At 39.4% G+C, this 27,099-nt stretch overlaps 1 protein-coding gene across 1 annotated transcript in view; it reads left to right on the top strand.

The window, feature by feature from the left end:
• arap1 (ArfGAP with RhoGAP domain, ankyrin repeat and PH domain 1) overlaps positions 1–27,099 on the top strand; it is a 68,402-nt gene that overhangs the window by 9,020 nt on the left and 32,283 nt on the right. Inside the window, exons 2-13 of the mRNA XM_084718089.1 lie at positions 4,883–6,031; positions 15,193–15,362; positions 18,443–18,531; positions 18,620–18,702; positions 20,588–20,740; positions 21,145–21,214; positions 21,582–21,702; positions 21,888–22,072; positions 22,362–22,468; positions 23,342–23,541; positions 23,848–23,933; positions 24,262–24,444. Of these exons, the coding sequence (XP_084574215.1) occupies positions 4,950–6,031; positions 15,193–15,362; positions 18,443–18,531; positions 18,620–18,702; positions 20,588–20,740; positions 21,145–21,214; positions 21,582–21,702; positions 21,888–22,072; positions 22,362–22,468; positions 23,342–23,541; positions 23,848–23,933; positions 24,262–24,444 (2,529 nt within the window). The 5' untranslated portion in view covers positions 4,883–4,949. The remainder of the gene's footprint in view (positions 1–4,882; positions 6,032–15,192; positions 15,363–18,442; positions 18,532–18,619; positions 18,703–20,587; positions 20,741–21,144; positions 21,215–21,581; positions 21,703–21,887; positions 22,073–22,361; positions 22,469–23,341; positions 23,542–23,847; positions 23,934–24,261; positions 24,445–27,099) is intronic.

The following is a 27,099-nucleotide window of genomic DNA, read 5'->3' as shown; positions in this document are numbered from 1 at the left end:
ATGTTTAGCCTAACACAGGAAGCAGGTACTCTCTATCAAAAGTGAAGTGAGAAAATCGTCCTCCACAAATGTTGTATCTACATTAGTCATTCCCAAACATAAGAATGTCACGGCCCAATTTGAGGTCTCAAAATATTCTGTGACCCTCCCTAACCTTTGGTCGTAAGTTTGATCAACACACGAGACTAGTTGTACCAATTATATACAAAATAGTGAATAATATAAGATATATTCTAGTATTAATGTGACAGGTCACCAAATATGGTGTTAAACTAGGTGAAATAAATGAAGAATAAAACCTAATGTATATCCTATGGCTTGTTTTATTAGTTGTGATTACTTACTACTTACAACTAACTTACTACTTACTCTGATTACTTGGTTGCGAATGCTCTACCAACTGAGCTACCAGACCACCAGAAAAAATGTCTGATTTTTCATGACTTCTCAAGGCATCACCTGCAGGGCCTTCATGGCGCACACTTTGGGAATCACTAATCTACATGATACATATTAGGTAGCAAACTAATCATTAGTACATTCAGTCACAAATCAGATTTTGTTCAGAGTCAGGGAACCTGGTCGTCATGAGTTGTAAATACCTAATCCAGGAGCTGGACTGACCAGCAGTGGGTCCTTCTGAGGACCTCATTCCCAGGGTGAAGTGAACCTGCGCTGTCTTTCCAAATAAAATGGTCTAGCCTCGCACAGAGCAGAACTAAAGGTGTGTTTGTTGGTTGTTTGGTTTTAAAGTTTGAACCTAATGCCACTGAGACGCTGGGGTTTTCTTTTTATGATAGCCAAGTGTACAGTTCAAGTTCAAGTTGTGCCTTATTTATACACATGGTGGATGACTGGCAAACAGTGCATATTGCACTTTTTGTTTCCCTGTAATGCCTAATGATTCCCTGCATCCATATTTCAACAGAATAATCCACACAAGTACCCCCAGCATAAATTTAAAGGTGCAATAATCTCAAAATAATTCAGTACAAAGGCATTTTAACACAGAAGATTCAGTATGTAAACAAGTCAGGTTTGTCATGGAAGGTGTTTTGTTTCAATTTAAATGAAGAATAGAAGGGTTTTTTTGCACAATATGCAGCTGCAGTGCTGGGGAAAAAGAATCAATGAGAGGACAGTAAACTATGTAAGGTTACTCCTGCCTCCAGTCTTTAAGCTAAACTCCTGTGGATAAAGTGTTTCCTGGACATATCAAGCTGTATCATATCTTTCCACTGGATGCTCAGGGATAAAATTGACATCATTCTTCTCATCTGACTTAACTGATGGCAGACAAGCATATTGTTGTCCTATATGAGCACTCCTTTCAGTTTGAGCTTAGTTTGCTGTGTTCTCTACTGGATTGCTTGTTTGATTTAAACAAAATGGCCTTAAAAATGTTTACAATTTTAGAGACACAGGGATCGTACGCCTGGTATGCTTTTATTTCATCACTCCTTGATTAGTGCAACAGCTTCTTCACTTTTTGCAACCAAAAAACTGTTAACTGAGCGGCTACTGAACTGCCAGGTTTTTAACCAGAGCTAAGAGAGGCTGTTGGGCTGTTTTAATGAGTTTTTCTCACCTTATATATTAGTATTTAACACTTGTGCCTCTTGATGTTGTTCCTTGAAGACACCCACTCATACACACCCAAACACACTCAGCACACACAAGGCTGATGTGAAGTGCTGTGGTGAAAATTTGTGTCTGGTCATAGATGCTGAGACCTGCTAGTTAAATCTGTGTGTGTGTTCAAATGTAATTTTTGGACTCCGTGTTTGTGTGTTTAGTTTATGAGTAACATTCCAATGACGGCGGAGGACCGATCAGACTGTAATTCATCGCATGAAGTGTTTGAGTTCCTCAATTTAAAAATAGGAACTGCGTTTGATCAGTGTGCAAGATTCACGCTGTCCCTGTGCCCTGCGGTGACTGCTGTGTTGAGGAAACATTTGACAGGAAATGAAATGTACTTATTTCAGCACACACACTGGTGAATAGTATTTCTCAGTCTGGATGGTGTGGGTTACTTTGTGCTCGCTCAACTGCCTCAGCTCTTACTTTCAGTATCCACTCAGGTTCATGTAACTATTTTGTTATTTATTGGTTTGTGAAGTCTGTTGTTAGTCAGGCAGCTAATGTGTCTGTGTACTGAAGATAAGATTGACAGAATAAATATGTGAAGTGAGACAATATACTGTCAACTCTGGTTGAATTAAATTGAATCTTTTACATGAGACTGAAAGTTTTACCATTAAAGTCCTGATGATAAAGCAGATGCCACAGTGTAAACTTAAGTACTAAGGAAATATTTCTAGTGTAGTCACTTCCTACTATTTATGTCACATGAAACATATAATGTCAGGTTCTGTTTTTAGATTTTATTATTATTAATATTTAAGCTTTAGCAGCCAATTTCCAGTCTAGTTTAGACAGTGTAGGTTTTAATAAAAACTTAAAATATTAACTAAATAAAAACTAAAAGCAGATATCAAAGCACAAAAAAACTTACACCCTAAACCAATATGGAATAGACCAGCTATCCTTGAATACATGAATGTGATTTTATGTTGTGTTTTATGTGGTGTTTTTATGAAGAAATATTGTTACATAATTTAAGAGACTTTCCTATTTTTATCACACTGTGTAAATTTAATTACACTCTTTCTAAAATGGTTTAATTTGGAGTACAGTTCTAACACTTAAAAGTTAAATAAGTAATTCTCTAGCACGGTGATGAAGCATATTGGTGGACATTGCATTGAGCTTAACTTAACAAAATTGAGAACAAATGTATAGGCCTATGTGCTTAATACAAAATAGATATAATGAGATAAAGAAAATATATCTCTATACATAGCTCTTTTAAGATGTTAACTCAGTATTGCTTGAAATTCAGAAATATCTGGGGGGGTTTTTTCATACTAGTGTTGTATTCCAGGTTAAAATCATGACCACTCTATTAGGTACATATCAGGTGCCTTGGTACAAGTGATATTCAGTACAGAACATTAACATATGAACTTTATGTGTGTGATGAGGAAAGACTGTTTGTGGCTCTGCCTGGGAAACCAGCAGCTTCCCTTGTGGTTTGAGTATGAGGCGGAGAGATAAACTGTAGTAAATGAAATATGTGTTTGATTAATGATTTTGACAGCAACAAGACAGCTTTTGGAGATATAGTCCAACGTAATTGCATTGTCAGGATTTATTTTGCTGATGTTTTTTTGTTGTGATCGCTCCAGTTTATGCATCACAACAGTCCTTACTGAGGTATTAAGTACAGTGTGCCAGGTTTGCATCATGTGAATGCAGGGAGCTGGCACTGCCTGTTGTTTGTTAATCAAGGACTGACATCGAAACTGCTCTGCATGTGAAAAAAAAAAAAATCCTTATGCTTGGACAGTTTGGACACTGTCGTAGTCTATTAGAAACCAAAATCTAGAGTGCTAAAGGAAAGGGAGGGATGGGGATGGGGATGCTTTGTGGGATGCTGATCTTAAGTCCACTTATGCAGCATTCAAGTGTGTGTTAGAGAGAATTGAGCAAGTCTGTGTGAACGTGCTGTGTGTGTCAATACTTGTGTGAATTACACTTCCTCCCATAGTGGTCTTTTGTGGTACAGTGATACAGTGCTGCTTAGATGTTACATCCTCAAAAAGAAAAAGCTTTTAGCTAAGTAATTGAAAATATTTGTGCTTTTATGTTTACACAGCAGTGAGATACTGTTCAGTTATGTTTGTCATGTTTGTATGCCTCTTACATCTAACACTTCATAAACGGAATGCAGGTCTAATTGCAATTTTCTTCTAAGATGTACTGAAATCAAATATAATCATCTGACCTGAGCAGTGATCCGAGCAGTTTGTAAATGCACAACCCATAGTCTGTTTGTTTGTCTGTGCTGCTTAAAATGACAGCACTTATCAAACTAACTAAAGTACAAAGAGGGCTCACCATCAAGGCATGAACACAACTTCCCCTTTCACTGAGGTGATAATCATCCACCCTGACAAAACGTTATCTCACACGACATTGAGACCGCTGTTTACAGTCCGTAAGTCCATGGCTGCTTCTTCGATTTATGCCATGGTCATCTTGGTAATTTGTCATATATTATTTCTGTCTTTAAGGAAGCTACATTGTTATTGTGCTTTTGCACCATAAAACATTTCCCAATGCAGTATTTCTCAAAATAGTGTAGTGTGTAGGCAGTGCTTTTCATCATCTAGTCTATGATCAGACTAATGTGACACATAATTAACCATTTTTAGGAACTAAAACAGGGTTTTCTGTTTAAATCAGGGGAAAAAAATCTTTGTTTTGAGCTGATGCATGCTTTTTTAGTTGTTCCTCTGAAAAATCCCGAATTATGCAAGTTATTTCCCTGAGTGGATACTGTCATGGCCTTCAGTCATGTAGTTTAGCTTAATGGACGCACATAGTGACGGACTTAATTTCAACATGCTTCTAATATAGCCACAATATACTTTATTTCACTTACTTGCTGAATTGACTTGATTCAAGGCCTAGGCTTGAGTTGCAGCGGGGTGAATGAGTGAATGAATGAGTGGAGTGCATGCAAATGTTCAGTGTGTTATTCTTGTACAAAATAAAAAATATAGTTCAATATATGCATCACAAACCCGCAGTGTGGATTCAAAGTAATCATGTGGACTTTATTTACTATTAAAAAAAACTAATGCAAAAAACAGCATAGTATTGCTTGAGTCTTGCTTGCAAGCAATTGAAAGACAATTTCTTAATTCCTTAACCTGCATCACCTTGCTGTTTTTTAACAAAATACAAAATTGCTCCCACAGATTTAATGCTGTTTGGTATACTGTACATGTTAATGTTTTTTTTTCTTCCACAGATTGTGTAAGCCATGATCTGAGGTGCTGAAGTCTGCCATCTCTGTGGACGTAGACTTGCCATCACACATGCTGCACCCGCACACGTCAGTCATGTCTCAGCCTGAATCCCGTGTAACTGTGTTGGACTGGTTATGTGTGCTTCGTCTGGAGCAGTATTCTGAGGCTTTTCAGAGCGCCGGGCTGGCAACTTTACGACAGTGTCGCAACCTCACACCAGATCAGCTAGAGCGGATGGGAATCACCCTGCCGGGGCACCGGAGACGCATCCTGGCTAGCCTCAACAAAACACATGGTAATAGTGGCGCACAATCTGACACACACTCTCAGTCTGTACAGTCTGAGAGAGAACAGAGATCAGAGGAAACAGGACTTGCCAAAGTGTTGCACAGAGAGAGACCTGTTCCCATCCCCGGAGAAAGGGAGAATAGAGATGGAGAGACATCAAGACCTACACCCAGGGAACGAGAGAAACCAGTCCCCAGGGAGAGACAGGTGTCCAAGATGAAAGAGGAAAGTGGAGATGGAGAAGAGAAGAAGCCAGTCCCTGGACAAAGACAAGGGGCACCTAGAGGAGGAAAAGAAGAAGAGAGGGATGGAGGAATAGATGGAGAGAGGGAGAAGCCTGTGCCTAAAGAGAGGACTAAGTTTCGCTCTAATGCTCCAGTGGACTGTCACCCTAGTCTGATTGTCTCCCCAACTTCTGACAGCTCTTTACCCCCTGTCCCGCCACGAAGCACCCCCAACTGCCCTCCACAGCGCTTCACCTCTCCCCTGAGCCCCTCACCTCCTGCTCGAGCTCCTGCCTCCCCTAAACTGGACAGACATGCGGTCAAAGCTCCACCTGTGCAGTGTAGATCTGTGTCCCAAAATTCCACCCCCACCAGCACCCCTACCCATACCCCCACACATGCACCTCTCCACCCTCCAAACTTCCCCTCTGCCCAAACTCGACCAGAGACGTTAGCCATTCAGCCACCTGCCCAACATTTTGGCAGTGATGGAGGAAGAAAAACTTCACCCGTGTCCCCTGCAGCCTCCTGCAGTGATGACAGAAATGCTCCACCTCTCCCTCCGAAAGTGGGAGTGGTACCTAAAGGCCCTCCACCGATCCCACAGCGGGCTCCTGCACAATGTCCCAGAACCCACAGGTAAGGTTATTTTTTGATGGATATTAATGCAGAGAGTTTGCATTTGCTATAATTGGCTGTAGAAATCTTGTGTTTTAAAAAAAAGGTTAAATTCTTGCCAGGTGTAAACCAACCATAACATTAGTTTGTGGACCATTTTGAGTTTTACCCTTGAGTTTGGTGTTATTGGGGTTTTCATCTTTTTTTTTGCAACCAGACTGTATGCAGTACTATCGAGAGTGTGGAGCTGGTGGGTGATGCACTGTGACTTGGGGAGTGCTTGGTTTTGTCTCGTCCATTCAGCATGAAATAGTGGCTTCAGAGTTTCTGGTTTTACAGCTAAACAGTCTCTAAAACACTTGTCTATTTCTTGCTTAAAATGTTTTCAGAAAACATGGTAACATAATATTAATGCATATCAACACTGCCTAGTTTGACAGTTTGATAAAAGTTTTGTGAATCCTGTGTGTTGTGCTGGACAGACTCACCTGCCAATCACAAGACAGCCCCACCCTAAAACATACCCTTTTTTATCCTCTATTTTGTACTAAATGGGACCATAATTTACAAAGTGAACATCATGTTGTGTTGAAGAAAACTTGAAATTAGCAATTGAGACAATAAAACCTGTAGGAAAACTGTTTATTGACATAAAAACGAAGTGAGAAGTGGTATTAGTGGTCATTTTGCCATAATAGTACACACAATCGGTCTTCTTTTTGAAGGCAGTGTAGTCGCCATCAGCTGGACATGACAAGGACTACAGGTTTGAGACACTTCTGCATTGGCTTCACTTTTTAGAACCAGAAGTTATGTCCCCTGTTTATTTTATGGTCTATGATTCCTGCACACTGCACAGTGTTTCACTCTTGGACCTTATGACATGTATGTAAACAAAAGCAGACTAAAGGGGCCTGTCTTTTTTTCTGTGGAACTAAAACTACCCTTCTTAATCTTCCTCAGTGCCTGTATCTATCTGTGTCATAAATACCTGGGTCCATCTTCTCCCACAGGACGTAGGACCTGCACTGTGTCTCCCACTGTGTACTGTACAGTATGTATGTTAACTTTGAGCGGGATACTATTTAAAGAGTGGGTTTTTCTAATTTGGTGTTTCTCTGAGCCTGTGAAAGTGCTCTATTAAAGGCAGAATGATAGAGTCATGTAAATTATTGTCAGAGATGTGTGTTGAGATTTAGTTCTGAGGATTGTGCTGCCATCTATTGGAAAAGATAGAAAATGCATTTCTTGTCACCTTCAGTTGCAGCCGACATACCAAAATTGCTATCGGAGATTTTTAACACTTCCTGAAAGTAAAATTAGACACTTCCTGAAACTGAAAGGCTGCAGCACATTGACTGACAGAGTGGACTTCAAGCTCAGTGGTCTGTTCAACGCGGAAATATGTGAACAAGACTTGCTGAGTCTACCTCTATGAACGAACTGAGTCTGCTCTGTGAGGCTGCAGTCTGTTTTGTGGTTGCTCATACCTGACAACTGGTGTGTGTGCATGTGTGTGTGTGTTTCTTTTCAAACATTCAAAGGCTCTGTGGTGACCTTTTCTCCGCAGTTATATTTCTACAGTACATTGTATACAATATCCTGTTTTCTGCTGGGTTTAAATGTTTTGCACTTGTTTTTTGTGGGTCATTTCTGCAAACGTATGTGTTTGCAAAATTTTGGATCTATAAAAAGTACTTGGAGTGTTTTTTAGGGCTTCCCCTTTTTCCTTTAACTGCAGACTATTTTCCTTTAACTAGTTTCCTTTATCATTCCTTTATCATGTCCTTTATCCTTTATCATGTGTTTGTGTAGTTCCTGGTGATGGCATACAAGATTATGAGCTCTTTCTTTTGTCTGAGTGTTTTCGTCATCTGTAAAAGAAAAGAAACTTGAGCCTTGCCCCGGCTTGGCTTTGGATTAGTTCTATTCTGAGTAACGTGTTCTCTGTCTGAGTTTTAAAGGGAAACTGCAGAGAGAGGGAGGAAGTTACAATGGAGAAGAATGGACTGATTAAAAAACTCTCTCCTCCTCATTAATCTCTGTGAGCGGAGGGAATGAGGGTGAGAAAATAAAGGTAGAGAAAGAGAAAAACAAAAGTGATTTGTTACCAGGAACTATCCTCACACTTTCCGTAGCCTCTATCAGCACACGTTCACACGCTCTCTTACGCCTCTCTTGTTTCTTTGTCAGCATGCTTTGTTGTCTCCTCCCATCTTCTACTTAACTGGTCATTTCCTCCTGCTTTTGCTTTTTTTATTCTCCTCCAATGTGTTTGTGTTCAAGCTTTTCGTAGCGGCATGGAAGAGGACTCCTTTTGAACATGTCAGGACAGGTAAGATTGATCCTAATCATATCCACACATCTTTTCTCAGGCTCTATTTGTCAGTCCTTCTCATCCCCCTCCTCACTCTGTTCTGTGTTAGTGTTTCAAACAAGGAAGCTTTTCTTTCTTTCATTCTTGTGTTCATGTTTTCTGCCACGTTACACCTGTTTCCAGTGAAAAGAAAACAAGTTTGGCAGTGTTTAGATGAGTTTGTTTTACCTCGACCAGAGCAAGATAATGTTTTAATGTCCCTGGCTGAGAGCAGATACCCTGCCTGCTCTCGGAGCTCAACATGTTTAGGGAGCTGACATTGGTATTGGTGTATTACTTGCATGTCTGTGACATGATGGGATTTTGCAAGGGCATTTCTGGCGTGTTTAGCTGTCATGGATATCAGGTGTTCTCTACGAGAAATCTGTGCGTTTAGCTTTACTGTTAGCACTCCCTATCAGCAATGGCATCAAGACAGTTTTTAAAACTATAAACAATTGGCTATGCTTTACAGCACAGATTAGCAGTCTGCTACATTTTGATTGTATTGTAGACCAAAATTGACAGGGAAGCAGGGTAATAAACACATTTGCTAGGTTACAATGCCTGTCATTGTCACCTGTCAACACAATAACAACATCAGCTGTTGTCAGTTGATGTAGGAATAAAGTGTAGAAATTTGCCCAGAATGAGTTTACGTGGTCCTCTATAGGCTTCCATAGTGGGAGGACAAAGCAGTGGTTATTATTTCGTGAGCCTAATGTCATCTGTTAGCTAGCAGAGAGCAGGTTAAATATAGCATCTAGCTAGCTCCCCTCTCAGAACTCTTCCTCTGAGAAAAAGGAGGAACTGTTAACAGGTCAGTTTCCCGTCATTGTTTATCATTTTCTGGGTCATTATTATTCAGAGCTAATGAATAGGACATATATTTACAGTCTTAAGTGTCATTTAAATTGTGGTTAGGTACTTTGTGAATGTTTTTCTCATGCTGGAACCCAAGTGCATCACAAAGCAAAGTAATGTCTACATGTTTCTTTTTATTTGGACTGTGAATATTGTAGAAATATTATGTATATGTATTTTTTGTCTTGGCGGCAAATACAGACATGGCACTAAAACCATAAAAGGCAACTGAAAATAAAGCTAACTAAACAGAGCAGGTAATTTCTGTGTTGGATACTGATTAAGGTCCCATTCCATTTAGTGTAGCAGAGACTTTAAAGTGAGCCAACATCCACAATAGCAGCACCCTGACTCTGTTTGGCCCGAATGTAATGGAACATTAATTAGTATCATTGGTAACACCCATGTATACCCCACATAACTCATGTAAAAATGGCTGCCATGACAAAGGTCTGTTTGATTAAATAGTTTTTTACTTCTCTACTATGGTCCAAGAGTCAACACAGCTTACTGCAACAACTTCAAACTGATCACGTTGTCTCTAAGGTGCATTAACTGATGGTCAGGTTTTGTTGCATGATTGTTTAATCTTCTCTCCATTTATCCAATGTGGCAAATCTTTTTCCGTTTTAACATAAACGAAACCAAAAAGTGTTTTTTACTTGTGTTTGACTCAGGCATAGTGCAGCGTAATTATTTGTGAAACTAAGCCGAACACTTGTTTGGAAACAAACCGGCATTCTCATGTTTGGTCTCAAGCTGTTTCCTGTAATGTGTGACTAATATCTGTTAAGTCCTTGTAAGTGTAAAAGCTGATCATTGAGACTGTAATGAAGGAAATCACTTAGAAATAAAGAGGAACTTTCCCAATACTGGATGGATGGAAATCAGGCTGATGTGTTCACTTTTGACTTTCCCATGAGCGTGGAAATGGTGCCCTTTTTAACATTGTGTGAATGACTTTATTTCGCAGGTTTTGAGTTTATGTGTTTTCGGACTAACCCTAAGACTTACAGTAATAGATTAGTAACAATATGAAAAGTAAACAAGTAAATTAGTTAAAAAACACACAGCAAATGTACTGTATTGTGTGTTTCTATAAAATTCTTTATAGACAGTGGGCTGTAGCCTAGTGTAGTGTGTAGTGTGACTTTGTATGAAGGAAGAAATTGGAAATTGTGATCATGCCAATGTTCAAAACAATATAAATAAGGATGCTGGTTTTGGACAGATGAGTAAATGCTGTGCTGTGACCTGTGCTGTGGTAATGTGTGATAAATTAATGTGTTATTAAGTGAGGTTTGCTGACCCTGTGTGTATGTCTTTCATTGGGAAACAAAATCATATTTGTATTATTTCTATTATTATTTTTATCATTATTGCAATTACACTATATTTATGTGGAGTGGAACAAGTAGGCCCAAGTGGAGCAATTAAAAAATCGCGAGGTGTTGTTCACAAGTGAGGGTAAGATGCTGTGTGAGATCAACCCGCAATTCCCTGCATGGATAATATATACCCAATCTGGAGTAGGAACATGTTGGGATCCTTTAGAAAGAGCTAGAGGAAGTAGCTCCGGAGACGTGTACGTGACATACTTGGCCTGCTACAACCATTTCCCAGAAGAAGCTTGAAAGTGGATGGTTAATGAATGAATGGATTGATATGTAGGTTTACGTGTTGTAAGTGTCACTATCTGCATATATGGTGGTATTTTTAATGTTTACGCTTGCCTTGTGTACACTAGGGGTGTGCAGGTTTTAAAAAACAGCCCAAAATGTCTTGATAAATGGTACTGTCATGATATTCCTCAAATCTGACCGTGATGAAGAATGTAATGTGTGCGTATCTTGACACAGGGAGTTTCCTATCTGTCAGCCATATTAAGTTCATGCCCTCTTTCACTGAACGTTACGACTCAGTACCCACAAACTTGTCACGCTTCAGTAGGTCCATTAGATAATGTTTTCGTCGAAAGTGATAGAGGATCTTGAGGTAGGCAGACATGGAGCCTGGTTCTTTGTGCCCGTGCTAGGCTTGTAAAAGCATGATTGTTTGTAGATAATAGAAATAAAACCGATAAAGTGAAGACTTGTGGGTGACGCTAAGACACAAGTTTATGTAGCTCTGTACATTTTCGAATAAAATAAGTCAATAATAGAACAAAAATCAACTTATTGCTGTGCCATGCTATGAAGAAAGATTAAAATACCACCAGCACCAACGTTAACTTGAAACAGTTCAAAGTGCCACCGGAACCAAAAATGAGAAGAGATGGGGAAAGAGGCCTCACTAACACTCTGGGCTCACCTGAGAGACAGTTTCACAAAGAGAAAGCTACCCAAACACTGGTTCGACAAGCCATTGAAATCCTCTGCCTGGAACTCTCTGCAGTGAAGCAGGAAGTATGTTGTTCTTGCATCAAGGAGGTAACTGCTCCCCTGAGAGGGGAGATTCTACGACTGGAAACCGATATCAACAGTGAGCTAGAAACCATTCAGGCTACCTCACTCATGACTAGCCAAGAGATAGAGATAGCGACTATCGCTAGCTCTGATGCCACAGACGAGCTGAAAGCTGAAGTGGAGCGCATCTCTGGCTTGTTGACTAAATTGTCAGAAAAATCTGGATCTAGAGGGGGGCGCAAAATGTCAGGGACAGCTGGATAGCCAAAGTGAAGGAAGAACATGGTCAAAGCGTCTAGGATTTCACCGCACAACTACTTAAAAAGGAAGTGCTTGACACACAGCTCACAGGGTGCCGAGATCTCAACCAGATAACAGCGCACCCCTGCGACATCTGATCCTGATGGTACACCATGGCCATGTTTTGGAGGAAATTCTCCAAGAAGTGGCAAAGGATAGGAACCTGTCATACCAAGGACAACAGATACGAATCTTTCAGGATTTTGCCCCGGAAATTGTCAGACAGATGGCACTTTTTTCTCAAAACCAGAGGAATACTGAAAGAAATACCAAGAATCTGATTTGGACTCTTGAACCTGGCCAAGCTCCACATCACATACGATGATATTGACTCACTCTTCAAGTATTATAAAAGCCCGAACATGGTCCATCTCAGACTCACTGTTTTGTACTCAGCAAATCAGATAATTCCTGAGAGTTAAGTGTTACAGGCTTATGCCTGTTAATTACATATTTGATTATGTATTTTCATGCTTTGTTATACCATGTGCTGAATCGCTTTATATAATCTAAAGTACAAAGTTTTTCTGTTCTTGAAATGCAAACAGACTGGTTAATTATCCCATAAGATGCAGTTTAATCCCATGGAACTTAATTAGAGGGGCAATTTCTGCCCCAAGACGATTTGCACTCCTTGTTCTGTTGAATTTATGAACACATTACAGTTGCAGAGTTACTTAGTTCATAATAGTATTTATTAGAAGTAAATTGTATGGAAGGTTGCTTTAAGACTGTTGTTCTGAGGTCTTCAGAAGTTTTATTATTTTTTTTTATCTGAGTATTACATCTCGTTTACTTCAGTACTGAGCCTTTCATGCTCACTTTTTTTATTTTCTCTTGGACATTGATATGCATCAGTGGGGTGTGAGGGAACACCCAGATTATATTTGATAACATATTTTAAAGTATGCAAGACGACGTAGCAAGCAAAATAGGAGGAAAAGAACTTACATTCTGTATCTGGAATATCAAGAGTGCAAATGAACCAATTAAACAAGGCAAAATTTTAATCTTAACACTGGCATAATTTTCTTACAGGAGACCGAAGAATGATTTACACAACAGACTGAGAAGTAGGTGGATAGGGCAGCTATACCACTCATCAATCAATTAAATACTTTCAGCTAAAATCAGCAATTCATCAAACAGAAACAATTTAAATTTGGTGATCAACCCCAGAAAACTTTTAGCAAGACAACTTTGTGAATTAGAAAACAACCATAAAATTCATAAAATTAAATCGGAAAAGGCAGAATTTCTGTCACTGTCTTTTTTGGATTAATGCAACCTTCCAACACTAACTGAGTCTGAATATAAAGAATTAGTCTTAGAAATAAGAGCAAATGACATCTCAGAAACGATTCAGACACCAAAAAATGGAAAATCTCCTGGGCCTCCTGACTGGCCCTGAATTCTACAAAAAAATTTAACAGTTTAATTTCCCTGCGAATGCAATGCATGTATACTCAGGCATATGAAGAGCAGGCCTTACCTCCACTCCATAGAACAAGAATACAGAGGACCCGGGTTCCTATAGAGCAGTTTCACTCTTAAATGTGGAACAGAAAATCCTAGCCAAGATTCTAGCTCAGCAGTCTGGTTGTTGACAACCTGGTACACCTGGACCAAACTGTGTTTATGCCCAAACAACACTTATTCTTTAATCTGAGGCGCCTTTTTAACAATTTATTCATGCAGAATACCAAAGGATCCCCTTACAATCATTGCATTGGATGCTGAAAAATTGTCCATTTTCTTTGGGTCAGGGATGATATGAAATCACACCTGGAGGACTACAGCACTGCACATCCAGACAAACTTGATGATTGTTTGAATAAGCAAGCAGCAGCAGAGATCATATATGTATGATGTTTTACAAAACATTAACACCCCTTCATCTGAGATCTAATGCCAGGCATTGCCTGATATAGTTTAACATGCTGCTCAGATTATATTATTCAAAATCTAAACTCAATAAAATATTCCCTAACATCTCCCCTCTGTGTGATAAACGTCAATTCCAAAAAGCCACATTAATCCATAATTTTGTACTTTACCCAAAGATAGAAAGTCTTTGAACTGAAATGTTCAGCATCTTTTTCTCTATACTGAAAATCCCTCTGAAACCAGATCCGGAAATGATTGTACTGGGAATATTGGAAGCTTTTAGAAAACCGGCTAAGTCTCAACAATGCTTTATTTCCTATGGGCTAATAGCGGCGAAAAAATTATACTTAAATTTTGAAAGAAAGAAAGCCAAAGCCCTCCCACTTAAGTTCTGGATCACGGAGCCAACTGATACACTCCATGTAGAGTGAATTAGGTTCGTCTTAAATGATAAACGGAAGCAATTTTTAAAGATTTGGTCACTGTTTATCTCTTTTTCAAACAATACACAAAATGAATACAAACTTGATAATTACATGTAGTACTGGGCAGATGGGCGTATTCATATTTATTTCTCTCTTTCTTCATGTTTGTGAAATATTGTAAAACCTGAAGCAGTTTCTTATTCTGTAAGAATGTCCGGTCTCTTACACAAATGCTTCTAATAAAAAACATTTGAAACAAAGCTAATAAAATGTTCATAGACAGAAAATGTTGGTGGTATAGTAACCATTAGAATCTTTGATCACCTTATATTGTACAACAGGTATACAGGTACAGGTATACTGGCACATCTCTAGTGTGCATGTATTGTGTTTGTGTGTGTGTTTTAAGGGGACCCAGAGGTATGCTGTGTTTACACGCAGGTTCAGACTTGCTGCTTAAACCAGAAGTAGGGAGGGAAAACTAGAAAGTCAGGAGGGGAGCAGGGGGAAGCCGGTTTGCCACAGCACTGTGATCAGCTCTCATACCACTGAAGAAGACTCTTCAAGGCTCAGAGCAGCAGTCAATAAAGTGGACTGAATCAGGTTACCAGAGTTGTTATCAGAATGATTCAATCTTTTTCTTCATGGAGTTCTTAAAGAGATCTGGGTAAATTTTTTGCCTGCAACCAGACTTTTTTCTTTTTTTGTCATTGGTGCCTGGAGTAGAAACTCAAAAATGCTGTTATCTTTGTAGTTTTCACGATGGAATGAGAAAAGACAGGAGGGGACAAGGAGGGAGAAGGACTTTCCTTCCCAACAGAGGATGTACAGAATCAGCCGTCTTTTTGGGATTTTCACCCGACCTCAGATTACCGTGGCGTCTGAGGACTCCCCTCATGCTCTCCAAACCCATGTTGACTTATCCTGTCTCCCTTTATCCTCCAGCCCCTCTCCGACCAAGACATCTGTTGATGAGCTGCAGAAAGATCAAACCCCACAGGTTCCACCTCGTATCAGGACACCCCAAACTGTAGAAAACCCACAACAGTCAACTCAGCCTGACACACAGCCATCTCTGCCCACCAAGAGAGTCTCCCATCCTCCCCGTGAGTCCAGTAAGATGTATAATCACTTTTTTTTATTTTTCATATGCAGGTTTGTAAAGTCTATATGGATTTTTATGTTTTACAGGACTGTGGCTTAAATTATCTTGAACTTGGATTTCTGTCTATACTGCAGAGAAAAGGAATACTATATGCAACTATGAATTGTAAACCCCCCCCCCCAAACACAAAACAAAAAAAAAAAGGAACTTTACTTTCCGTTAGATTCTGTTTAAATTGTGAGATATCTCAGAAATGTACTCTATGTGACCCCTCAGCACAGGATAAACTCACCATGACCCTGCATATATGCAAGACAGACTATGTATTGCACTTCTCCATGTGCTCCTCTGAGATAGGAGAAGGACATTAGTGAAGATTAAACTTTACAAGCTTTACAAAACCTCTTCTGCACAAAAGTAGATAGATCGCATGACACCTACTTCAGTCAAGAGAATAACTCCTTTTAATGGAGAGCTGTGGAGAATATGAAAAAATATATTCAGACAAAAAAGAACAAATAAGGCACGTGAAGAATGCTGGCAGAAAATTTCTAATTGACTTATTTCTAATGTGACAACTGCACATTAAACATTTAAACTTGATCCAGCAGATTTAAATATTATACTTAGGTCTCACATTGTCCAATAATAAAGGATATGAGGAACTCACTTAAGTTTTTAGACAAATCAAAATGAAATGGGCCAAAATCTCCCGTCATTGGCTGGATTTTCCAAAGCCTGAAAACAAAGCCAAGAGAAGGAGCCTAGTTTTCCCATCAGACTACTTGAATAACAATATGCTGAAACATTATTATGAAACTTTTGCCTAATGACGCCAAAAATAAACTGCCTACTTCAGCTTTAAACAGTGATGCAGTCTGCCAACTAGATCGAAACTCAGTGTACTCTCTCAGGTTCCTCTTCAACATTTGTTCTTTGCTGCTGTGAACAAACTGTACAGTGAGTTACAGTCAAACTGCAGCACGTGTCATATTTATCACAACTTGACGTTTGGGCTGCAGTCATTGTTTAACTAAAATGTAGAACTTTAACTTTAAACAATCTAAAGTGTCAGCACAGTATTTCACTCAACATACTTATGTGCTTATAAATATATCTTCTTGCTTCTTTTACTTGTGTATCGGTGTTTGTAATTAAAAGAGCAAATAGATAATTTTGTCTCATGACTGTAGCCTCACAGTCAAAGTAGCATTTTTACTCGTGTCACAAATGTCATGAAATGAAAATTAAAGAAATGAATCTTGCTAAAAATAATTTCTGTGGCCATGGACATTGCAGCTCTCTTATATTCCTGCTCTTTTCATTGTGAGATGATGTGATCTGTGCTTGATGTCTCAGATGTCTGTTTTAAAGTCATGAATTTGCATTTAGTAAACCAAGTTTAAATTAGATTAAATTAGAGTTGTTATTATTATGGAAGGGGTGGCATCTCTTTAGCCCGGCATCAAGTAGAATCTCAATATTGTTCAACTACTGTCAACAGGACAGTTTGTTAAAAGTTGTTTTTCACTGGAACACCAAAGTGTTTTTTACTCTTGTTACTGATGTTGTCTGTAGCTATCATGTGCCACCAGTGTTTGGGAAACTTCTTTAAAACTGCAGCATTTTAATTCATCTTTTTTTTTTTTTTTTTTTAAATGTGTGCTTGTCACACTAAACCTACTTGAAAAAATAGTTCAACGCCATCAAAACTATATCATGGGAAACGGTCACAGTCTGAGTCTGGAATCTCGCTTGAGCTGAGCTGACACTGAGTGAAGTGTGGGTGTGTTTGATTTAGGGACTAGGACAGGCCAATCCTCACTTAAGCAACCTGAGGAGGTGTTTTAAGGAGGGGATAGGGAGCAGCTGTTGATGTGGAATGAAGAATATTAACAATTTCTATGAAAATTCATAGTACTTGTTCATACATCTGGTGGCAGAGGTGACTAATCAAATACTTAGTCATTAATTGACAACCATGGCAAATGAGCTGTGGCACTGAATACTATGAATATGTAGTTAGTGTTGTAATAAACTGCCTAACCAAAGTAGTTAACTACTGAAAAAGGACTGAAATTTGAATGTAGTTTAACTACAACTCAACTACTACAAATTGAAGTTAAACTAGTAATATAATTACATTTAGTTAAGTACAGCCCAACACTGTATACCACTGGACTGGACTTGGGCTCGGTGCTTAATAGAAACAGCATCTGTTCGGACAGTATCTGCCTCGCCTAAAAATGACAGTTTCAACTTGATACTGTTTAGCTTATTCCATGTGCCAGAGGGAATATGACTCTGTCTAATATTTGTTATTATGCTATTTGTTGTTCAGCCTGAAAAACTAGTTCTTAGCAAAGCTTAGAGAATTAACTACACTGACAAATTTGTATTTGGTATATACCCAGTGACATGCTCAGCTATTCTTTCCATTTAGTGTCTGTGTTCACAGATTACAACAGCTGCCACTCTAACCCAGAGAACGATAACTTGTGTAACTGGTATAATCGGTGCTGTTATTTACTCATGTAATTATACTCAGCAGGTTCTGAGTAACTTCTTGTAACTCTCAAGGGAAGAATGCATTTGTGTTGAGTTGAGTGACTCAAGTAAAGTCAAAAGGAATGTTCAACATCCAGTCTGTGGATTTTTTTTTCTCTGTATGTCTGTCCTGCCAGATGTATTCATCAGTATGGTTTTAATTACTTTTCTCACAAACGAAAAGGGAAAGATTACATTCCAAATCAAACACATACTTTGTGTATTACACATACAGGACCCACTGAGTGCAATAAATTTGTTCCAAGTCAGAAAACTAGTATGCAACAGGCATTATGTCTTGTATACAGTGTTCCTGTGTTGTATTATGGTTAACTGAGGCTTGTCCAAATTCAGTTGCGTGAGATTTTGAATCTGTAGAATCTTTATTAAACCATTATTTCATATGTTTAAACAGTTTAATATTTTGCTTTAGTCATGATGGGACATTACATTCTGATTGTCAGTGTTTCCTTGCAAACCACACATTGAGCTAACTAAAGCTGCACTACTCTGTTCGCTCTCGTCGTCTCCTCTCTCCCTCAGGGTTGGATTCACTCGATGATAATTCTGATGACTACGAGGATCCAGACCTGTTTTTCCCCAGTGTTCATCGAATTAACACACCAGACAGGGTGAGTGAGAATGTTTCCTTCTTTAATGTACACCCTTCTTCCTCTTCTCCTCCTGCACAATGTGGATGACGGCTGTCTCCTCCCATAGGATATGACCCTGCAAGTGCCCGTGCAGCAAAAAGGACGGTACAGTTCTTTGTGCAGTGACGACGAGCTGTTGGACGATGATGAGTGAGTCATGCATCGACACACAAACAAACCATTAACGCAAGCCCAGAAACTGACGCTCATGCTATGCGATAGAAAGAAGCCAACGAGCAACCACAGAGGCAGATTTGACTTTTGTAGTCAGTACATCGCTGACCTTGCTTCTCCTCATATAGCTTCAGTGTGGTTTTGAGTGTTCACCAGTAATGAGATATCTCTGTTTACCCACCAGAATTGCACCAGAACTGAGGCTTTGTTTGTTCATTGAATATACAGTCTGGAAGTATTTGCTTTGTGTTTTGTATGACTATAACTTTATAGGTTAAGTTATAGTCACTTTAAAGATATACTACTTATGCTTGAACTACCTGTGCCAAAAAAATGAACTGTGAATGCAATTCTTTGTCGAACTAGTATAATTTTATGTACAGACCTGACTCATAGATGCACCAGTGTTGTCACTGTCCAGTGTAGCAAGTGCTGAAGAGTTTGAAATGTTGGGGAAAGGTCTATCGAAGTTTGACAACATTAAAAAAAGCTTTGTCTTTTCCGGCCAATTAATTTAATTCACAAATAAATGAATCTCTATGCACAAGAGCTCAATAGTTCTTTTTTATTGACCATTTAGATTATTTGACTAAAGGACTAGTGTGTGAGATTTATATGGGTTTATTAGCAGAAATGCTATATATAGTATTCAGGAGTATGTTTGCTTTAATGCATAGTCACTCGAAAATAAGAATGGTTGTGGTTTCATTATCCTAGAATGAGGTGTTTACGGAATATCTTCCACAAAGGGTGCCATGTTGGACCACCATGTTTCTACAGTAGCCCAGAAGAATTTGACTTGGTGAATCAGTACACTGTGGAAATCTTTGTAGTAGTGCACAAAGCAAAACATTTTAACTCAGAGGAACCTCAGTTTGAACAGGATTGCCCCTTTACTCTTTCCTGGGAACCAGACGAATATGGAAATATGCAGTATGGAATATCAGTGTTTTTGTTGTGGAGGTTGAGATTTAAGAAAATATGTCGTTTGGTGGACACTGTGGAAATTAAATGCCAAAAGACATGAGGGAGGCAGCATGTGGTGGACGCTGTGACGTCTGCTTCCTCACAAGGTCGGACACTCCCTGAAATTAATTAAAAAAGAATTAATTAGGTTATAAAAGAAGCAGTCCAACTTAAAAGTATATGCCAAAAAGCACAAAGCAGCAGTCAGTGTGTGTGTTTGTGCCAAGGGCAGGGAACGAGGACACCTCGCTCTTTTGATGAGAAACTGACTTATTATTAAGGAATCTCTCCTGAGCAGAGTAGTGTTGGAGAAGTGTGCCCTTGTTTGAAATAAGAGGACACCAAATGCACTTTTATGTACAAAAATAGTCAGGGCGTTATTCACAAAAACAGTTTTCTGTTTTTTATCAGCTGTAGCACTTCTAACCGCTGGGACACGCAGCAGTGTGTGACCTGCATCTCCATAGCGCCTCGCTCGTGCATCTTAACTCTCCAGCAAGGGTTGTGTCCTCGTAGAAACAATCAACTCCACACATTTAAACAGTGATAAAACAAGCAGAAAGCCATAAAAACAGACTGATTACAAAACACATAATATATGAAATGATCCACTCACATCTGCCAGACTGAATGGTCTGCATGGAAAACAGCATCAGTGTAAATGTAATCTGTCTTGCTGTTCACCTTATTATTTCTGATAATATGTTTTGGAACACACAAGCATTGTTAAATAATTACAGTTAACTTAAAGGGTAGTTACACCATATTACAATAACATCCGAAATATATTTGTTTAGGAAAAGTATAGAAAATTACCATACACACTATGTGTCCATTATTTTTGTTTACTAAGTGTATATGTGTGTTTGTGTGCTTATTTTTGTGCATTCAAAAGGCCTACACTATGGCAGGATGAAGGGCTCAGCAACCTGCAAGGCAGTGTCTACCTTCCATCTGGTGGCAGACTGTCTTCAGCCACTAAAGAAGACAGCTCTCAGCTCACTGCTGTCATCAAGATGGGCTGGTTGGACAAGAATCCACCTCAGGGGTATGAATGGCAACACATGCACATCCAAGCTGAGGATCTAAAAAAAAAGCTAAAAAGGCTTCAACCAATTCTCTGTACAGATAACTGCTGTGGTTTATACTTTATATATGACATCAGTACAGTATGGTTTCACTGTGGGCATCTTAAGGCTGTTTTTAAATCTGAACACATACAACTGAACTTGTTTATGCTTTTCATTCTGTCTGTCACTAAATTACTAACATTATAAAGTTAGTTAACAGTGCAAACCCTCTATCCTAGTCCCTCTTCTATGACAGTGAAAGGAGTATCTGCTTCACACTTTTGAATAATTGGTGTGTGTGTGTGTGTGTGTGTGTGTGTGTGTGTGTGTGTGTGTGTGTGTGTGTGTGTGTGTGTGTGTGTGTGTGTGCTCTTGTACACAGGGCCCTTTATTATCAGAGACGATGGGTAAAGCTGGATGTTGACTACCTGAGATACTTTGATAACGACAAGGTAACAACAAACGTGTAGTAACTGCATCACATCATCACATTAGTCACTCTTACTGGTAATCTACATCAAGAGCAAGACGTGAGCAGGATGCCAGTGCTACTGAAGCATCCAGTCGATTCAGTCCTCATCAACTACAGCCAAACTGTCTTCATACTGACTGACAGAAGAATTCCCAGGATAAAAATAGTTTTCTAGTTTTTTCAAAAAATGGATTTTATCTCCTCATTTTCTGCATAGATTACCAGTTAGATACAGCCATGTGTTAAGACTGACTTCCCCACACAAACACACATGCACTCCCTGCATGCTCCATGTTAGATATGGATCTGTTTAACTGAGTATTTGTTGCTCTGTGTGTGTCTTGTAGGAGGTGTATTCAAAGGGGCTTATCTCTACCGCCTTCATCACTAGCGTGACCAGTGTGGGGGAGCTGAAGTTTGAGGTCGTCACAAACAACCGAACATTTATCTTCAGAGCTGAAAGTGAAGGTTTGTCTGTTTTTTGAAGTCATCAGTGTATGACCACATAAATGTATCTTACAGTTTATAATATCTCATGCATATATCTTTCTGGATATATGTACAAATATACATGTATGTTTGTACACATGTATTTCTGCATGCATATTTTAGGAACCATGTTAATTCATACGTTTCTTTACACTTCCTTCCAGCTGAGAGGAAGGACTGGGTGAATGTACTGCAGGACTGCACCAGGGGGCGCTCTTCACGCAGCACCATGAGCCTAGGCTCACCCCTAACACCGGACTATCAGGGCTATCTGGAGCTCAGAGGGTTACGCTCCAAACTTTATACTGTTGTCGCCTCAGATAAAGTCTTCCTCTACAAAAACATAGAGGTGAGAACCCTGTGTGTGACTGCAGAGACGAGCAGCATGCATAGATAACATGCTTCAAATAAATACATGTTAGATTGTTGAGTGTTTAGCTGAGCAAGTTTACAACAAATGGGGCATCATTCTCTAAATTTAAGGTTAAATTTGTTTAACTGGTTGACATACTTTTAGCCTACTCCTCACTAAAAAAAACAGTTAAGTTGATATAGTACAGGAACTTCAAATGATATTGAAAGAAAAAGCCACTCACTCAGGAAAAAAAAAAAAAACTGTTCTTCTTTTTGACTTCCAGGACTATCGTATAGGAGTGGGTATCACATGCATTGAGATGAATGTAGGAAATGTGAAAGAAACAGATCGTCGTAGCTTTGATCTCACCACACCATACCGCATATTCAGGTACTGTATAGACACAAAAATGCACACGTTGTAAACGTTTGACCTGTATGCATGCTTTGTGTATGTATTTTCTGTAAGTATCCTGTGGATGCACATATTTGATTGTGCCGTACATAATCTTGCTGATTGTTACTTTTTTCATCTCAGCAGTGGGTTTATGTTTTCCCATAAAAAATAAAGTTATCATTCTTCATTGTAAGTTGAAGTCAGGCTGAGTTGGTCTTGGTGCTAGGATACTTATGGGAAATTAGATCATGTTGTTTTACTGAGAATTCCCATCGTCCAACGATCCTCAGAGTCCTCAGCTGGATATCTTTTGAGAATATGAAAAGCCCTTTGTACAAGTGTGAGTGTGAAGAAGAGCGAGGCAGATGTGTGTGCACAAGTGTATGTGTTGGTGTGGTGTGTGTGGTCTTTTGGCTGACAATGCACAGCCTGCAGTGCAAAAGCTCAGCTTGACAGGATGGAGAAATCTGAAAAGGCTTGTGTATTTGTATAAGAGTTGGGACTGTGTGTCAGCGTGTCTGTCTTAAGTGTGCATTTTTGCAGCTCTTGTCGTTTGAGAAGTGTGTGTGTGTATTTTAAGATGAGAAGAGGAAGGATTCAGACATGCGAGTCTGTGTCAAGCCACAAATTTGTCTGTGTGTGTGTATTTGTGTATGTGTTTGTATATTTCCAGTCTTGGACTCGGGTATATTTAGCAAAACAAGGGCAGAGTAAGAGCCAGTGCTCAGTGGGCTCATGAGCATAAGGAAACACACACACACACAAACAGGGCAAACAAAGGCTTTCTAATTTCTGTCACTCGGTAGTTGTTATCGACACCATCATGTCGGCATTAACACTCGGCCGTGTGTTTGTCTCTGTGCGCAGTTTCATTGCAGAGTCAGAGCAGCTGCGGGAGCAATGGGTGGACGCCATGCGGGATGCAATAGGTGAGGCCTTGTCGAATAGAGAGGTGGCAGAGCGGATCTGGGCGGAGCCTAGCAACAGTCTCTGTGCCGACTGCGGGGCTTCCAAGCCGGAATGGGCTGCCATCAACTTGTGTGTGGTGATCTGCAAACGATGTGCAGGTTTGTGTGTACATGTGTTTTTGTGTGTTTCTGGTGTGCTTCTAAGTTTGTACATTGAGTGAATCTATTTAACAAAGTTTCTATCTACATTTTCATACAGGTCTTCAGTGTGTGTTTTGAAATCTCCAGGGAATTTATTGATTGTTGCTGTGGTTTCTTTTGCTGTGTTACAGTGACAGTGGTAGGAGTTTAGAACAAATATCAACTAGCCTGGTGACTCTTTGAATGATTGCAGCCAACTTGTTGTTAAATTTTACAGTACTGTTACATGATAATGATGCAATTTGTTATGTGTGTGCATTGCAGGAGAACACAGAGGACTGGGTCCTAGCATCTCAAAGGTTCGTAGTCTGAAGATGGACAGGAAAGTCTGGACAGAAGAGCTTATACAGGTACACAAACACTCACACACACAAAATCTACCTCAAGGCTTATGAAAACTGTTTTTGGACTATTTTTATACATTATTTTAAAATACATCATTAAACTTCTGCTCAACTCTGTAGTAATTTCTGAGGCAGTAGGTAGTTATGGGCTGCATTATATTTCTACACATAAGAGTAGTGAATACTAGCACTTTGGTCCAGTATAATGCAATTTGAATAATACAGCTGAAAATGTACACACATACCTCATAAACTTCATACTGTATATTGTCACATGTGCTTCCCACCCTTCCTAATGTGGACATACTTCTTCTAAACCCTACTTGTGATGCAGGTGTTCCTGTTGCTAGGCAATGAGCGTGTAAACAGTTTCTGGGCAGCTAATGTCCCGCCAAGTGAAGCTTTGACGCCCGCTAGCTGCAGCGATGAACGACGGCGCTTCATCACCAACAAATACCGCCAGGGAAAATACAGGAAGTACCACCCTCTGTACGGAAACCAGAGAGAGCTCAACAATGTAAGTTGAAATCATTGTTTTTATCGTGTGATTTGGTTTGAGTTAGTCAACATGTTGTGAAAGAAAGGCTTTCGTATGCACGGAGGATTTAGAGGCAACTGGTGGTTGGTTTGTTGGTTTACCAATCCACTATGACTAAACTGCACTTTTAACCCATCATGGTGACTTCATTCATTTGGTCCCCGTTGGATGCCGTTTCTGCTGAATGTAGCATTGACTGTTCCTTTTGTCTGACAGTACACTGCCTCCCTTAAGCTTTTTTCCAGTAGCTGTGTGCATATGTCTCACAGAGGGTCTTAGTTGTGACCGGATTTTGCACATGCACAGACATACACACACCATACACTGCACATCTGCGTGCCCACTACTCAGACCATGACTAAGATTCCAAGAATAAAGACGTGACTATACATTGTGTATGTTTTAGTCCTTTCAGAGTTTGTTCTTGCACAGACCTGTTAGGTGGAGTGACTGACTGACAGAATATGAAACTACCCTGTTACACAATCTCATACTAAAAGAGAGCATTATTTAAGAATTATATTATTTTGATTTATATTATATTTTATCATATTCAATTCTAGATTTAATTATATTTCTACAGCAATTAGTTCCGGTCAAGTAATTTGATTGGAAGAGAGTGCTCTATGAGTGCTAATACAGAGTACAACATCACTGGGACTTTAAACTACATGTATCACTCCACTTTACAGTGTACTAATGACCACTAGCCTACACTGACATTACAATGAAAGAAATTATTTGCCTAAATACATACATGCAGTGATCAATAGATCAATTATACAGTCGGTTCCTGAACAGATTTCAAGATCAGCAGTTGGATTTATTAGTAGTTTAGCTTTTAAAATCATGCTAAAGTCATATATCTGCTGTCATAAAATCCTATATGTCAACATAGAAAAAATACCTAGCAAGCTAACGTTAGTGTGCGGGAACACGTTTGTGTATTGCTAGGCAACAGCCCAGTCCAGTTGCGGAACTATTTGTGTTGGCGGAGCCAAACAAATGAGTAAATAAATGAAAAAATCTGAATCTCTTGATGCGTGTTATTGTTAACCTATAATTGCCGTAATTTTAACTGTTGTTATAAAAGCAATATCACATTTGAGGTTGCTGTTTGAGTGAATGATATGAATGATATTTATATTTGATATTTACAGCTGTGATGATTTTCGGTCCAGCAGCACTCCCTCCCATGTGATGTTGCTTAAGCATATATGATCTGTGTGTAGCAACTTTACTACTGTTGTGCAACCCTGTGTTGTATAACAACTAATAAATTACCTTCATACTTTAATATTTTTAAGCAAACATGAAGCACTCAGCTTATCTTAAAAGTCTAAAATGGCAGTGACAATGAAGTCAGTAAAGCCAGTCTCACCAGCAGAAGATGTTTTTCTCCTTTCAGAGCTAGTTGATTCAGGCAAGCAATATCTGTCACTTAACCCCAAAGTAGGCCCTTCAGGGAACTGATTTGAACTCACTGCAGTTAGAGTGAAATGCAAGTTCCTATATTACAAAAGCTGGCCCAATCCCTGATTAAGTCCAACGTGTAAAGCACAGTCTGATTATTGCAGTAATCGTAATAACTGACATTCACAGTAAAACAAAAGCTGCCTTGGACTACAGGAGTTTTGGGTTGATCTGTCCCTGATTCACCCCTCTCATCAATCAGAGGCAAAGGTCTGGACCTTGATCTTAGATTATCTTAGATTAGATGCTAATTTGAGGTTGCCCCTTTAATTTCAAATATGTTTGACAATTACAAGTTAAAATCTGGATGGTTATGTCAGTACTTTCAGAGGTGGACCACAATAGCCAACGAAAGAAGCGAGTATCTGTCAATAACTACTACCATTGATTATTATATTATTATGTTGAAACTGACCTGATTAAAAAAACTGATCTCACCTCACCTTTCGCTAAAGAATAAGCAGCCCATGTTAACTGGGTCTCTCCTACCATTTTCTCATCCAGACTCATTCAGCCCTGTGTTACTGTTTTTTCTCCCTGCAAAGCTTTACTGCAGCAAGGGGTTGCACCATGGTAATCATTTTGTTTACATCTGCTTCCCCATGAGATTGTGTGTTGGTACACTGCATTACAAATCTTGTAGTGTGTGCATGTTTGAGATTAGAGAGAAGAACATCTGTGAAGTTTCTTCTTATGTGCGTGATGCAACCACATTTCAAAACGGTTAAGCTCCTAGTCTGAGCCCGGCTTAAGTGAAACATGACTGATGAGTGATATTAATGCAGGTTTCAAACTTATTCAAACTAACAAATTCTTGGCTTGCTTCTGAGTCACCAGGAAAACATTTAAGTTCATTGGTGTAAGATCATCAGGAATGACAACAGCCCACTCAAGACGGACAATCAGGGCTTCTGTCCTTGTGTCCTTGTCAGTGGGAGCAAACATGCTCGTGTCATCTCAACATGAAAAAGCTGGTCAGGAAAAATACAAAAGTAGGACGCTTGAGAATGGCTTGAGTGCAGGGGTTTATCTTGTGTCATCGCTGCGCTCCGCTGTGTGTGGTAAATGTCTTGGTGTTTCAGTCCCCGCTTGGTCACTCATTAGCTGCTTAACCCACTTACCGCAAACAATGTGGACTGCTCACAGACACACCGAGTGTGT

The sequence above is a fragment of the Lutjanus erythropterus genome, chromosome 4 (genome assembly GCF_056507025.1).
Source record: "Lutjanus erythropterus isolate fLutEry1 chromosome 4, fLutEry1.hap2, whole genome shotgun sequence".
NCBI lineage: Eukaryota > Metazoa > Chordata > Actinopteri > Lutjaniformes > Lutjanidae > Lutjanus > Lutjanus erythropterus.
Note: the sequence above shows the minus strand (reverse complement) of the source record. Positions and strands in the feature narration are given on the sequence as shown.